Source organism: Amblyomma americanum, chromosome 1, assembly GCF_052857255.1.
Source record: "Amblyomma americanum isolate KBUSLIRL-KWMA chromosome 1, ASM5285725v1, whole genome shotgun sequence".
Lineage (NCBI taxonomy): Eukaryota > Metazoa > Arthropoda > Arachnida > Ixodida > Ixodidae > Amblyomma > Amblyomma americanum.
This window is the reverse complement of record NC_135497.1, coordinates 76,488,926-76,503,658: the sequence shown is the minus strand read 5'-3', so window position 1 is coordinate 76,503,658 and position 14,733 is coordinate 76,488,926. Positions and strand designations below refer to the sequence as shown.

Sequence of the window (14,733 nt, the reverse complement as noted above, 5' to 3'; positions counted from 1 at the left end):
TACTCAGAAGCATGTGACCGCAGATTTGCAGACACTGCGGTTCCAGTTGCGTCAATAGGTAACATCACAGGTGCTAGAGTACAGGCTTGGCGGAAACTATGTCCCCTGTACAGGGCAATGGTGGATGGTGCACCTCAATGCTTGCTTGGTCACTAAAAAAAATAAACGAAAGAAAACAATACGCAATGTTTCAAGCCGTTATAGAAGTGGAAGATTACAAACGAGTGCGTACAAAAAGTGCAGTATAAGATTAATACAAAGTTTACCGCACAGTTTGTTTTTTTGGAGGCGGGTATATTAAAGGGAAGGTGCACACATACGGCTATATATTAAAAAGCTCAACAAAGAATCTCTTGAGAAAATAAAAAATAGAGTGCAAATGTCACTGAGATAAGATATTGTTATGCATTAAATAGTATGTTATGTTAGGTCAGCGCGATTAATATGTGAAACTCCGCTTCAACATGTAAGGAATTCAATAACGAAGCATGTTTACCGTAACCGGCACGGGTAAGAGGTTACGTAACAAGATTCATTCGTTCTAATTGTGCAGTTATCTTCTAAATGTATGATGTCGATGTTAAAGTTGGTCTGCTTTTCTTTTTCCGTCGCGCTGTCGTCCGATAGACGTTATCTCTCTCGAGTATGCTTTCCCTCAAGCGTTGTTTACTAAAAGTGAAGCACGCTTCGCAGGGGCATAAATCAGCGTTTATTTCATTTTATTTTCTCGGGGAGGGGGGGGGGGGGGGGGGCATTGTCGCGGGAGCTGAGAGGATGAGGAAGCCTGCTGTTCCTGCAGAGTCCTCCGTCTTAGAGGTCGCAATTTCTGTAAGTGCTGCAAAAAAGGGGGCAGAGAGGCCGTGGCGGCGATATTATTTCAGGTCGGCGATGTCGGTTATTTCGTGTCTCGCAGAAAAGGGGCCCGGGGCGGCGCTGCTTGTTTCTTTCCCCGGCACACAACTGGCGGACAAAAAAAAATAATTTTGTTTTCAGTTCCTGCTAAGTTCTCAGGCATTCTCCATCGTTAGCGACATTTGTGCGCAAACTCCATGTGGGTTTATGCGTATGTGTGTTCTGTGCATATCAGTTTAAGATGAATTTATGGTTATTCTTCTTCAAAAATACTACTGTAGAAAAATGGGACACAAACGGGTCGATAGCAGTGAAATATCAGAAACTGTAAGACTTTGGAATTTTGGTTGTTAGAGGTGCACGTTATGATGGCATCAGAACAAAAAAACCCTCTATCACTTAACTTTCATCACCTAAAATCGTCCTCTTTCCGCATTCTTATTTTGCACTATTCGTTTGTGCATCACTTCTTCACCGTAGCATTTCCCTATGCATGTTTCCTTATGCTTTTTCGCTAGCGCGTCAATTTTTTTCTTTTACGTGCTTTTGACTTCCAGGCATGGGTTTATTGACTAAAGCGCTAAGTCGATGTAAGGCGAATTCCGTATCGCATTTTACTTTCTCCTTCAGGGGCTCATCCCACTGTTCAACTTTTCAGATAAAGGAAAGCTTGTTGTGCAGCCCCTACCAGCCGATGCGGCCTCGGCTAGCAATTGTTTTCTTCTGAACTATTTGTTGCCGTCAAGGACTTCGTTTTCCTGGCGGCCTCGCCTCTAATACGTCGGCTGCTGAGTGACTTCGTTCTCCGCCCAGCTCCCTGCTGGCGGTAAAAGCTTTTCACAGAGCAGCACGCTAAAAGCCGCTGCAGCGACCTCAGCTATCCAATGTGCGCGCTTGGTCAGGCGACGGTCGCTGAACGCACTTTACACTCCTGCGACAATCCCCACGGTGGCAAACAACTTGGCCCACAGGACAGGAGTCTTCCATTCCCTCTGCGAGTCTTTTGGGAGCTTCGCGCTAGCTCTCGCGTCGTTCGGCCCTCTTCACTGAATAGCGCTTGTCGCTTCGACGGACACTGCCGCAGCAGTATGACGGGAGAAGCAGTGGTGTTCCCTTTCGCCATTTGTTATACTGGCGTACAATGCGCGCGGGTCTAACCTACGGCCGAATGTTTCATAAGTATAAAAATATGTATTCACTCTAATTATCAGCCGTCGACTGACGGTACCAGATTCATTATCCACAAATTAGGTGGGTGTTAGAAATGGCTACTAGTAAGACACATCGACAGTCAAAAGTTTATAAAACGCAGTATTAGAGAGAAAAAAAACGATTTAACCACCGCCTTTGCATGCACCCTGCAATATGTGCAGGCTAATTCTGGGTGTGCGAATTACATATTGCGGCATTAAACTTTAAGCACCTGCTCAGTTTTGACATAGCATATTGATTGTCAGAATTTCGTCAGAATTTCCTCTGTGTAAGAATATCGGCCGAGAGCCCTTCTAGCATTTCAGAATGCTTGCCAGGGCAAAAGAGAGGGAAAAAAATTAGCTGCGGTTTAACTACTGCTGAACCTGGTTAGAGAGCGAAAGCTGTGGTGTATCGGGCAAGTAGACGCGGCTTGGCCTAGCGTTGAGTGCGTTCCGCACACTGGATAGGAAGCGCGCCCACCCTGCCACCCTGGCAGGTGGCAGTTATATTAATGGTTGGTTGGTCACCCACTGAACGCTGCGGCCTATTGCTGCAGTGCCGTGTGTCTGCAACAACGTTTTCAGCGCTACTGAATGCAGCCCAAACCTCTCTCTCACCACCGCCACTTACCTCAAAGCGCGTTGAGGCGTCCACTGCCCCAGGGAGCCAGATATGCGCCCTTCCTTTCCTCAAAATCATCGGAGTCTAAAGCGTTGTCAACGCTAACGCCAATGAACACAAAGAGCGCCGACGGTCTATAGAAACAGAGGCGAGCGCTCGGTTTCGGCGGCGGCGGCTGAGTGACGTCATAGCTTTCACGTGGTTCGAGGTTGGTTCAAGGTCAAACACGTGCACACAGCGAACACGGCGAAGAAGCGACGGAGGGGAGTAGTAAACCATTCGCTTTAAAAACGGGGGGATGTGTGAGACATTCATAGCACTCTTGGAGAACGCCAAGCGTTACAGCAGTCAGTCATGCGGACACTTAGTGTTAAAAAAGCTGAATATGTATCAGTGCCAGATAATTTATTAATAAAACTTAATTTTCACCAGGGGCTTGCGAAACCACAATACGGAGTCCTAATCTGGCGACGGTATGGGAGTTATCCCTGACCGTCAGTGATGTTTAAGTGGGTGGTTTCAGGAAATGATAGCTCCTACTAAAATGTCCTCAACATTAATCACATTTCTCTTACCACAACTTCCACTAATAAACCACAAGTTTATCGCGAATTTATTGCGTACTTGTTTCCCACCTCGTAGACAAATTGAAATTGCAAGCCCAGGAAAAAAAATTCTGGCCGCAATATTTACCGACATGAAATAAAAGTAATTATCCGGCACCGCATGTCTAGAACAAACTGTATAGTTACTTGAGCCTATCGAGGAATTCAAAGATATGGTTTATGTGCATGAGTACGATTGTATTGTACTGCTTCCATCCGCTCGTTTTACCTAGCGGAATATAGCTGCAGTTCTATAACACTTATAGATGTATAACACTCTGAAGACCGTCGTGTGACTTTCGTGCAGCATGAGAAGATGAAGGGCTGCAGAGGACACAGAAGAAGGAACGGCAGAACATGAACATATCCCGTCCTCCCTTCGTCTGCGCGCTGTCCTTTGTTGCGCTTCATCTTCTCATTTAAGCTATGCGCCAACTTGCCCAGCAACGTGTTTTCGTGCAGCACTGCGGCTATTCCCACAGCGACCCGCTTTGACTCATGAAGCGAAGGCACGCCAAACGAGAGTTGTAATTGCTTCCACCGTGCCGTTTCTATGAAGGGGGCGCATTCCTAATGCGGCTGCGCTCTTTCTGAACTTTTGTGATTTTTTTTTCCCTAGTAATTCAGTCGTGGCAATTACTTTTTGCCGTTGACATGGTGTCAGCTAGCCCTGCATTGTTACTCAGAAACGCTTGCCTCTTTATACAGGTAGCAACATTTTGACAGCATGCAGCAGAACGCTAACCACTGCAGCCGATCATTGCATTCAACTTAATCCGCCGGTTGGGTATAGCTCGCAAGAACTCACACCGCGAAGCTTCAAAGCTCGGTCAATGAGGGAAGTTTGTTCTCCAAGAAAAATATATAAAAAAGGACTTGCTAGTACCACATGACTTAAGGCTTCCACGGCTGACAGTATGCTAGTTCCCAGACTTGAAACAAAGCCTCCACCAGAACTACCATTGTTCAGTAGAGCGAACAGAGAGGAATGTGTAGATAAGCACATTACACAACCTTATTCTATTGTGCTACCTATAATCCCACCTACAAGAGCGCAACAAATATTAGAGGCTTACAAAACTATCATGCTACAAGATCACTAGAAATATATACTAGAAGCATTAGCAAATATTATGCTAGTCGTTTTGCGATGGTGTAGACAACAGCACAACACGGGGACAGACGTAAAGAACGAATGAAATACTGATGCATGATTATGCTATTTAAAGCGCGCAAGTAGCACTAGGTTTCAATTGTGCTTGTGCTCCGTAGTGCCGTTTCAGTTTTTTAAGCGGAAAACCCATGTCATAGATGTTTTGTGCGTTTATGGCAGGATGAGACCTCATTTGCAATTCCTCAGTTCACCATCGGTTTTTGGTTTCCAAGCAATGCTACACTTGGTATTCTTTCGGTTTAGTGCCGACACAGACGATGCGTACAGGGCATATATTGTAGAAAATGACAAATACTGGAACCGCGCAAAACCCTGGTATTATACGGAGCCAACTACCAAGTGTCAATTACTCCCAGAGGTGGAGCTTGAGAGCCAAAACGCCGGCTGTTCAACTGGAAGAAGCATTTCTGCTTTTTTGTTGTTATAACGCAAATTTTTGCCGGTGTGCAGAGAGAACGCAAAGAAATTAATCACACATTGTGTGCAGGTCATGGCAAAGTGGGCGCCAGGCATTTTGCTCGTCTGCCCTTTTGAATCTCAGCGCCACCGGAATATTTAGCGCCATCTGCAGCCGTTTAAGGGAGTTGTTTTTTTAGTGCTGCCATCTTGTGGAATTCAAAAAAAGTACAAGTTCATGCAGTCAGTAAAATTGCGCATTACACTTAGCTGTGGCACTGCAACGGTATTGTTTGTGGTTGTAAAGAAAAAATAAGAGTTATTAATTGTTTTAAAGCGCTTTTTTATATTTTAACAGATAAAACATAGTTGTTTTCTCCCGCTGTCATCATCATCGTTGCTCTCCTGCGTGTGTTCCCGCGCTCGTCTGCGTTGCCTGCGTTGTGACGTTGTGTTCGCGCCGCCTAAACTCCGCTTTTAAACTCTGCGATTAGTGATTAATTGCTGGTCTTCGGAGTCTTTAGTGTATTGTTTACAAGCCGTGTGTTGTGTTTCGCCGCTTGCATTTTGCTACATGGTTCGGTGTTCTGTGAAAGTACCTATTTGTGCGGCTCGTTCTAGTTAGCGCATTTTGGTGTTTTCCAAGTGCCCCGTCAGTGTACTTTGCTTGACGATCATTCCCCCTTTTTGTGATTTTCACGCGCTCCCTGCACTCTAAAGAATGAGTGTTTGTTTTTCTCTTCGTCTTCTTTCAATAACCGGCGGCTGTTCGTGTCGGCAATGAAATAATGTGGCAAACCATAGTGGTGCCGTTGATGTGATTCAGCACTGGAGTGAGCGCAGCTGATTTGCAATGTCGTTGCAGATGTTCAACCTTAGGGGTGTCACGGTTCATTTTCCACATGAACCTTATGATGTTCAGAAGAAGTATATGGAGAAAGTGATTGAGTGCCTGCAAAGCGGTGTGAACGGCATCCTTGAAAGTCCGACAGGAACAGGGAAAACTTTGTCTCTGTTGTGTTCATCACTTGCCTGGCTTGAAGATCACAAGGCTGCAATGCAGCTAACAGCGGGACTGCACCGATCGCCTGACCCAAACGCGGGATTTTTGTCGCAACTTCAAAGTCTTTTCGATCAGCAGGAGGCAGCAAATCGACCGAGCCCCATATGTCCGAAAATTATCTACAGCTCAAGAACCCATTCTCAGCTTTCGCAGGCCATAAATGAGCTGAAAAAGACAAATTACCGATACGTCAAGTCGGTAGTCTTGGGTTCCAGAGATCAGCTTTGCATCAACCCAGATGTCCAGAAACTGCAAGACAATGCTTCAAAGCTAAGGGTCTGCCGGCACAAGGTGACGACTAGGACATGCCCATTTCACCTGAACTATGATACAAAGATGACGAGGTCAGAATACCAAGACACACCTGTAATGGATATCGAGGACTTGGGAAAGCTTGGCAAGAAATTTGTTTGTTGCCCATATTATGCAGCCAAAACACTGAAAGGGAGGGCCGACATTGTTTTTATGCCCTACAACTACCTTGTGGATGCCAAATCCCGGAAGGCACATGGCGTTGAGCTGGAAGGAAACGTGGTCATATTTGACGAAGCTCACAACATAGAAAATATGTGTGAAGAAAGCATGTCATTCCAGCTTCTGTCATCTGATTTGGCCTTGTGTATCAAGGAAACAACTCATGCAGCAGACTTGAAGCAACAGAAAGAGACTGAGGCAGCAGCTGGAATGGAAGGAGTTGATCCAGATTTCACTTTGCTTGATATAGCGAAGATCAAGGCTATTTTGCTTTCCCTAGAGAAATATGTAGATGAACTGCTTGTGCAGGTGAATGCAGAATCCACAACAAAACCAGGAAACTTCATGTTCACCATGCTTGAAGAGGCAGGTGTAAGTCGGCATAACAAAGACGAACTTCTGGACCTCCTGGACAAGATTGTTTCCTTTTTGGAGGTTAATGCAGTTGGAGCATTCAGTCCAAGAGGCACAGGTCTGAACCGTTTTGTGAACATTCTCAACAGCCTCTATTCAGTTGAAGGGGATGGCTCATCGGTGGAGGCAATATTCAAGAAGAAGTTTAAAGTCCATATACAAAAGGATGCAAACAAGAAAAAGAAGCCATCTCATGATGTCTGGACGGTGTCATCAAATGCATCCAAGAAGCTGGATTGGTGTCTGAACTGCTGGTGCTTCTCACCGAGTGTGAGCATGGACAACCTCCTAAAGCAAGGAGTCCGCTGCATTATTCTCACCAGTGGCACGCTTTCACCGCTGAGTTCATTTGCAGCCGAACTGGGCATTCCATTCCCTGTGCAGCTGGAGAACCCACATGTCATCAAGGAAGAGCAAATCTATGTTTCTGTGCTTAGCAATGGCTATGATGGGCAGCTCTTGAATTGCAGTTATGACAACCGAAACAATCCAGCCTACTTAGCCTCTCTTGGCAGGACGGTTTGCAACCTCTGCAGGGTGATTCCAGGTGGTGTGCTGCTTTTTTTCCCCTCGTATGCTGTCATGAGGAATTTCGTTGAGACCTGGACTGCAAATGGAACCATGACCTCGCTTGCACTTGTCAAGCCCACAGTAATGGAAGTCCAGAGAAACACAGACTTCTCCTCCCTCATTCAAGAGCACTGTGAAAATGTCGATTCACCTGAAAAAAGAGGTTGCCTCCTTATGGCAGTGTGCAGGGGGCGTATGAGTGAGGGCATGGACTTCACAGACCAGTATGCTCGTGCAGCTATCATTGTTGGCTTTCCGCTACCCCCGTGCTTTGATCCCCGTGTTCAGCTTAAGAAGCAGTATCTTGATGAATCACCATCCAGGTCTATTTTTTCTGGCAATGACTGGTATGTGCTTCAGGCAACCAGGGCTGTCAATCAAGCAATTGGTCGTGTCATCCGGCACCAGCATGACTTCGGTGCAATCTTGTTTTGTGATAAGCGATACAGTGAGCCAAGAAATTTGAGTCAGTTGTCGAAATGGGTGAAAGAAAAAACCAAACTACGGTCTAGCTTTAGTGTAGTCCTGAAAGAGTTGGCTGCCTTCTTCAAAGCTGCAGGTGTATCAAATGAGAACAGTCAAGCTGGAACCAAAATGCATGTTGCATCAAGAAATGCCTTTGGAATACCGTCAAAGGATGGCACATCGGTTTCTAGGAACCTGACATCTGCGCAACATTCAGTGGCTGAAAACAATGAAAATGTCATGGAGGCTTACCGCCGGCCCACTGAGGAGCAGTTGGCATCCTTTCACAAGGTTGAGCAGGGCCAAAATCTTTTTGATGTCCTGAATAACAGCTCAGCACCAGGGGCAGTAGACTTTAGTAGCACTCACAAGGTGAACTTCAGAAATACTGATGACAAGCAAACTAACGAAGATCGTTTACAAAATGCTAAGAGACGGAAACTTTACGTCCCACTCAAAGGTATTGGGCCTCCTGAGCCATCTATGCAAGATGGTGCTTCCACGTCCCGTACTTCAAGCCCGAAATCTTCACAGGACATCTGGAAATCTATCTTGGCATCACTTAAGAAGTCCCTCAAGGAGTGCGACTACAACAGTGTCTGTAGCAGCATGAAGTTATTTCTCAGAACAAATAACTCTGATGCTCTAGCTGAGGCACTTGCCCTATGTCTCGTGGATGCTCCAAACCGTGATGAGCTGCTTACCTGCCTAGCAAAAGTGGTTACAGCATCTAAGCGAGAAGACTTTGTTGTGAAATGTCGTTCGCACTGGTAAAGTGAGGTCTTTGTGCAATTCATGTAGTGACTGAGACTCTGTGACGTTTTAGGGACATTAATATATCTCATGTAGATTGCACTGTGCTGTGAGTCTTGTAACAGGAGGCTTTACTGTGTCTCGCTGAGGGCTATTACTGGACGTAAGATGTAAGCTGTGATAATGTGTGTGGGAACGCATATACATATTGTCCGCTTATTACTCTGGCATGCATGTGTAGTGCTGCATTGTGATCAGAGAGGACTTGCTGCAAGAAGTTCTTGCATGTTGGTGTTTGTTTAAAAAAAAATAAAGTATGCCTTTTCTCTTCTTACGGTTGTTTTGCATGATTGCATCCCTGTGATGCCGTGAGCCTCAGTTTGTGGCCAGAAAGTGTCTTTCAGTGAACTGTTCAGTTTCTTAGCTGCTGGTGACTTGCAGTTATACAACGTGCACTTGAAAATCTTCTTGGCATTTGTTATTAAGATGGCTGCCTCCCTCACACATCAATCTGCTCGTAACGTTTTGCATTAAACCAATGTGTTCAGGGGAGTCTTCTGAGGTGTATCAGAATTCGAGATACGCAGAACTCGTATGCAAGGCCAGAACAAATTTTTCTGCAACTAAAGAGGTTTGGCAAAACTGTAAGGCTTTCTTTTGCAGACTTCTGCCTACACTCTGGTAAATGCTTATTGTAATCACTCCCTTCTTAGATTTCTGCTCCACCTTGGGGATATCTTTAAACACATTCGTCTGACATAGAATCCACATCAACTTTTTAGTTAAATTGGCCTCACCTTGCATTAGCTTGCTTTGGCAACTGCAAGCCATCCCGGTCTCCCGATTAGTGAAGTTGGTCGAGCAACAGTGTTGTGAGGGTCTCGGGCTCATGCCCCAAGCCAGGACAAATTTTTCTTGAGCTTTGAAGATTTTAGAAGCTTTTAGAGGTTTCTTTTTTAGCTGTATGGTTGCACTCATATGTATGATGATGGTAACTGTCCTTTTGTTGTCATTCTGCATTGTGTATCATCGCTAATATACTCGTCTTTTTTTCTGTGATTTTTCAGACAGCGAGATTGATGAATTAGAAGGCCCAACTGTACACTACAAGCCAGAAGCAATTGAAACATTGTGCCAGCTCACCAAATTCAATAAGCGAGAATTGCAACTCATGTACAGAGGCTTCAAGCAGGTAAGAATTGACAGACACTGTTTCTGCAGGTCACCTATTCTAAAAAAGAGCTCATATTCTGTTAGTGCCTTTATGCACATTGGTAAATGTACCGACACTTTGTCTGTAAGTATAGTTCTAGCCATATATGTTTGGTTTTCATCATCACCCTATCATTATATATAATCTCTGTATTCTATCTGTGTTTTGTACCCTATTGTGTCCTTTTAGGCTCTTTGATCCGCTGCGGTGGCTCAGTGGTTAGGACGCTTGGCTAATGAGCCGGAGGACCCGGGTTCAATATCGGCCGTGGTGGCTGCATTTCAATGGAGGCGAAACTCAAAAGGCACCCGTGTGCTGTGCAATGTCAGTGCACGTTAAAGAACCCCAGATGGTATAAACTGATCTGAAGCCCTCCATTATGGCGCCCCTGATAGCCCCACAATTTGCAATTTACAATTTCTTATTGTCTAGATTCTTCAGGTTTTCTCTTTGCATGCATTTGCTGGCAAACAACTTTGTGGCATTTTGGCACTCTTTCAGAGGACTAAAGAATTAATTGAGCATTGTAAGGCAAAAGTGAGCTAAAGCAAATCTTTTTGCATGATGCTATGTTTGCTGGCCCACACTCCCAGATTTAGCATGTCTCACATACATTCTAGCTCATGACTCTTGTTTACTTTCTGAGTTTTCTCTTGAGGTATTACGCTGTACATTACAACATGTAGCATTTCTATGCTTTACCTGCTCCACAATTCATTTTGCTTTCATGTGAAAATGCAAGCCTGGGATGTGCAAATAAATAGTCCAATACAGTGCAGGTTGTAGTACATTAAGAACTTGTGGAAGAAGAATGAGCTGCTGCCCATCTTTGTGAATTGTCAAGAGAAGTGCATGAATATCTGCCAAAGGCTACCGTAATAGTGTCATGAATGGCATAATTAGTTTGACTGCCTTTGGATGATGTAATGCTTAGAATTCGGTGTTGTTTCAAACATTTTTTATGATGTGGCATGTTTTCCTTCATAGTATTGTTCTACAGATCTTGCCAGAAATTTCAGAGCACAGCTATGCCAGTTGGTAAATGAGATACATTGTTCAGTAAAATGCACTACATGCACTTTAATGTTCAACCTGACTCCAATGCTTGTTTTTACAAGGTCATTTCATTGGCACTGTAATGTTGTGAGAAGTCGGTAAGAAGCTTCCTTCTTTTTCCCAAAATTAATGAAGACAACCTTTATTTAGAATGGAATTCATATATAAAGCATTACATCAGTTAATGCAGAAGACTTGCCAGTGAGAATCTACCTGAGAGATTCTGTTGATCATCATGTGATCCGATGATCCTTACATATGCATATACCACCTTAGTAGCCATTCTTTCGATGCATGCAGTTGTAGTCCTTGTAATTACACTAAAAAAAAGGAACACCACAAACAAAGGATGCCTGGACTGGACTACAAAGAAGTGAATGAAGTTAATCTTGGAAACACTTTATAGTTTCTCTAGATTTGTAAATATATGCATGTCTGTGATTTTGCAAAAGCTATATATGAAGTGGTGTGGTGCTTGGGATGCAGGTGGTGGCGGCCGGAAATAATGCTATCCTTCATAATGCCACACCAGTCACCATACCGCTGCTGTCTGCTTAACATGCCTCAGCTGTATGAAAGCATGTGCAGCCTATGCTGTACACCAGTAGGTGAAGGGTCCATAAGTTTCAGCTGACTTTATTAGCGAAGCACATGCCAATACAATCAGTAATTGCAAGGTAAATGTGGATACTGTTTTCATCTGCGAATATATAGTGTGCCAGCTGAATTAAATATTTTGTTTGTATATAGCGATGTGCCAGTCAGCATTTCATGGTTATGTCTGCTCTCAGAGACACAGAAGCTGTAAATTTTTGTGCAGGCCTTTATGGGCAAGCATACATGATTAGCTGCATGTATCACTGCAGTGGCAAGAAAACAGCTTGTCTTTTTGTCTTGCTGTTCATGGTGTATTTAACAGCTACTTCAAGGATTTAGTGTTACATAAAATCATCAGTGAGGTTCTTCACACACCATCTTGACCTCCTGCATAAGTGCACTTCATCAGTTCAAATGGCTTTTAAAAACCATTGAGCAGACATGACACCGATCCCTTTTTAATGATTGTACCATCATCAGTGTGCATCAGAAATATGGATGCAACTGTACAATGTTGACTATGTTGCACCTTTTTGTTAACCTTAGTTTCAAGCAGTTGCATGGCCCTGTTTTGCTTAAATGAGTTTTATCTTTCTTTTACCGGTTGAGCAATGACTGCTTGTTTGAGAGGCAGTTTTACTACACCTGCTAATTTTCTTTTTCTTATGTTTACAGGCTAAAAGTTCTCAATGTTCCCAGTTTATCCAGATAAAAAACTGGAAATGGACATGGGTTAGAGTTTCACTGGAAACCTACACTAATAGTTATGATTGTTATGCTCCTTCTTTTCCGTGCAGGAATGCCCATCTGGGATGGTCAAAGAGGAGACATTCAAGATAATCTACTCACAGTTCTTCCCACGAGGTGCAGATGCTAGTCAGTATGCTCATTTTGTCTTCAATACCTTCGACCAGGACCACACTGGGGCAATAACATTCACGGTAAGGGTCGTGAACTGACTGCTGCTTTTTTCTGCTTGTTTACTGATGCTACCTACCCTAACGGGACTTTTTCAGGAGTGCCAACAACATTAGTACCTAAGAATATAGGTACTTGAAACAAAAGAATAGTACACATTCATGTGCAGGGGTTTGGTATGAAACAAAAATACAGTAATGGGTATGATCTGTACGTTGAAGATCATAACAAGCAAAAATATTTAATAGAAGCACAGCATTGAAAACAAAAATAACAAACAAAATCTGTATGCCGAAGCACAGGAAATGCATTCACATTGATCTGTTTACGGTTGACGAGATTCATTATGGCCGCGCACTGCCACTTACTGCCCACAGTACATACCACGTGACTGGCAATTGCAACATCCGCAATGTGAGGGCAGCACTTAGTGCTCGCAGGTACGGTCACGGCTCCTACGTTCGTATCATCTGTAGTGGCTAGGGAGGGCGTTCAGAGCATAGAAAATTCTCTTCAAATGCGCTCCCTCACGAGCCCCGCTTAAGTGTCACGCATGTACCCCTCGCAATACGAACCCCAATGTTTCCGCTGAGGCAAACGCGCCACTTACAACCACATCTTATGGGATGGTAAGGAAGAACCGCCTCCGGCGGAGCTAGTACAAATCCCTTTTTTCGAGCGATGGGAGCCTCTGCTGGCCAGCTCAGACCCAAAGATGCAAGTCCGGGCCGTCGAGTAGTCCAACCAGGTCGCCAACAGTCATGGACTAACGGCCACCTAACACGGCCCTCCGATCACTGAGCTCTTGATGAAATAAAATGTTTTTCCAATCCAATCCAATCCCCAGTAGACCTTGGTCAGGGAATTTTAAGTATTCATATCATACCGAAATTTGTATCAGTTCTGATCACATCATCAAGATTCTACTGTACTAGCTTTTGGCAGATTTTGTAGGTTGTAGGTTACTCCAGGATTATATAAAATGTAGTATTTTAAGTATACGTCGAAGAATAATTTTTACCAGCCAAAGAAAGACAAGGGACAAGAGGAGAACCTACACAGGACAAGGCTCCATTTCATTCCATTTCACTTTTTCAACGTATTAGCTTTTTTTTTTTTTATGACAGCACGGTAGAGAAATGCTCAATTGTGCATACAGTCTGACTATGCACTTCACATTCTTTTGTGTTTTTTATTTATACTGTTAAAACATTTTAACTGTTCTTTTTCTTGCAGGACAATTATTAAGCAGAAAGGGAATTTATTTTGGGACTTTTCAAGATATCTCATTACTTTTCCGCTCTTTCTGTAAGCAGAGCAGCAGATATAGTACTGGCAGTGAGCATTCGAGAAGTGTCGGTGGTGGCATCAGCGGCACAATGCAGCAATGTCTTTGAGGGTGATTGCAGTGCATTTTGTGCGGGTCAGAAGAACAGCTTTGGTGACTTCAAGAATAATGCAACTTCTGCTTTTGATGATTTCATCATATCTCTTATTTGATACCAAATGCAGCACCAAGCACTAGTAGCAGCATAAGAAGTACATTTGCGAGTAAAAAAGATTAGCACTAGTGATGTGCCACAGGAGTGGCAGATAGCAACGCTCGGCACTGAGGTTACAAACACGCCGATAACAAAAGTGCCAGGTTTGTTCGCAAAGCACGGCGTCGCGCCAGCCGCGAAGTGCGATTTTCACCGCTCCAGTGACGTCATTGTGCTAACCTTTATTTACTCACGACTGTTCTTCTTGATACAGTATGCATGCTCACTTTTTTTGCATAGTGCTTCTGCAGCCGCAGTTTATTGAGGAGCATTACCATACAATTTACCACCATTACCAGCACACTGCAAAACAAGGGACAGCCAGTAGTTTGACAAGCTTTACAGTGCAGCGTGAAGCAAAAAACACAAATCAAGCATAAGTCACTGATTGGCACTGTTGTGTTAGCAGCAAAATAGTTCTGTGGATAGGCTTGTGCAATGCAGCTAGGTGCAGAGAGTGCAAGCAATACATAGATTTTTCTTGCATCATGCCTATAATCTAAGCGCAGTTGCTTTCTTTCTAAAGCAGTACCATATGATTTGCTAAGGGATAAGATGATGCATCAACTTCGCTGTGCAACAAGCAGCTTTGTTATTATCGCAGTTCACTGGTAATGCAGCAAATAAAGTCTGGAAATTAATTTCTTTCTGTGGTAATGCTTTGTCCCAAGATGCTTCTCTTGCTTCATTGTTCAAATAAGCTGTTGACAGTGACAGCGCCAAGGGGAAGCAAGGGGTGGTGGCGTCCACCCCAAAATTTGCTAGGCCGCACCAAAATGTCAGGCCACACGAAAGCCGCAGAGGCATCATGCCTGCATAAAATTAAA

General features: G+C 44.0%; 2 protein-coding genes across 5 annotated transcripts in view; both read left to right on the top strand.

Annotated features, from left to right (window-relative positions):
• The window catches only part of LOC144113074 (Kv channel-interacting protein 4-like), a 507,008-nt gene that overhangs the window by 473,710 nt on the left and 18,565 nt on the right, over positions 1 to 14,733 (top strand). For all 4 annotated transcript variants that reach the window (XM_077645978.1, XM_077645980.1, XM_077645981.1 and 1 more), the window contains 2 exons: positions 9,649 to 9,773; positions 12,245 to 12,388. In XM_077645978.1, the coding sequence (XP_077502104.1) occupies positions 9,649 to 9,773; positions 12,245 to 12,388 (269 nt within the window). The remainder of the gene's footprint in view (positions 1 to 9,648; positions 9,774 to 12,244; positions 12,389 to 14,733) is intronic.
• On the top strand, positions 5,245 to 8,915 carry LOC144113073 (regulator of telomere elongation helicase 1 homolog). The gene has a single exon (XM_077645977.1). It carries the CDS (start codon positions 5,696 to 5,698, stop codon positions 8,600 to 8,602), a length of 2,907 nt encoding a protein of 968 aa, XP_077502103.1. The 5' UTR covers positions 5,245 to 5,695; the 3' UTR covers positions 8,603 to 8,915.

What these genes read in the sequence shown, in the direction of transcription:
- LOC144113073 (XM_077645977.1), top strand. Translation starts at nt 5,696, where the DNA reads ATGTCGTTGCAGATGTTCAACCTTAGGGGTGTCACGGTTCATTTTCCA.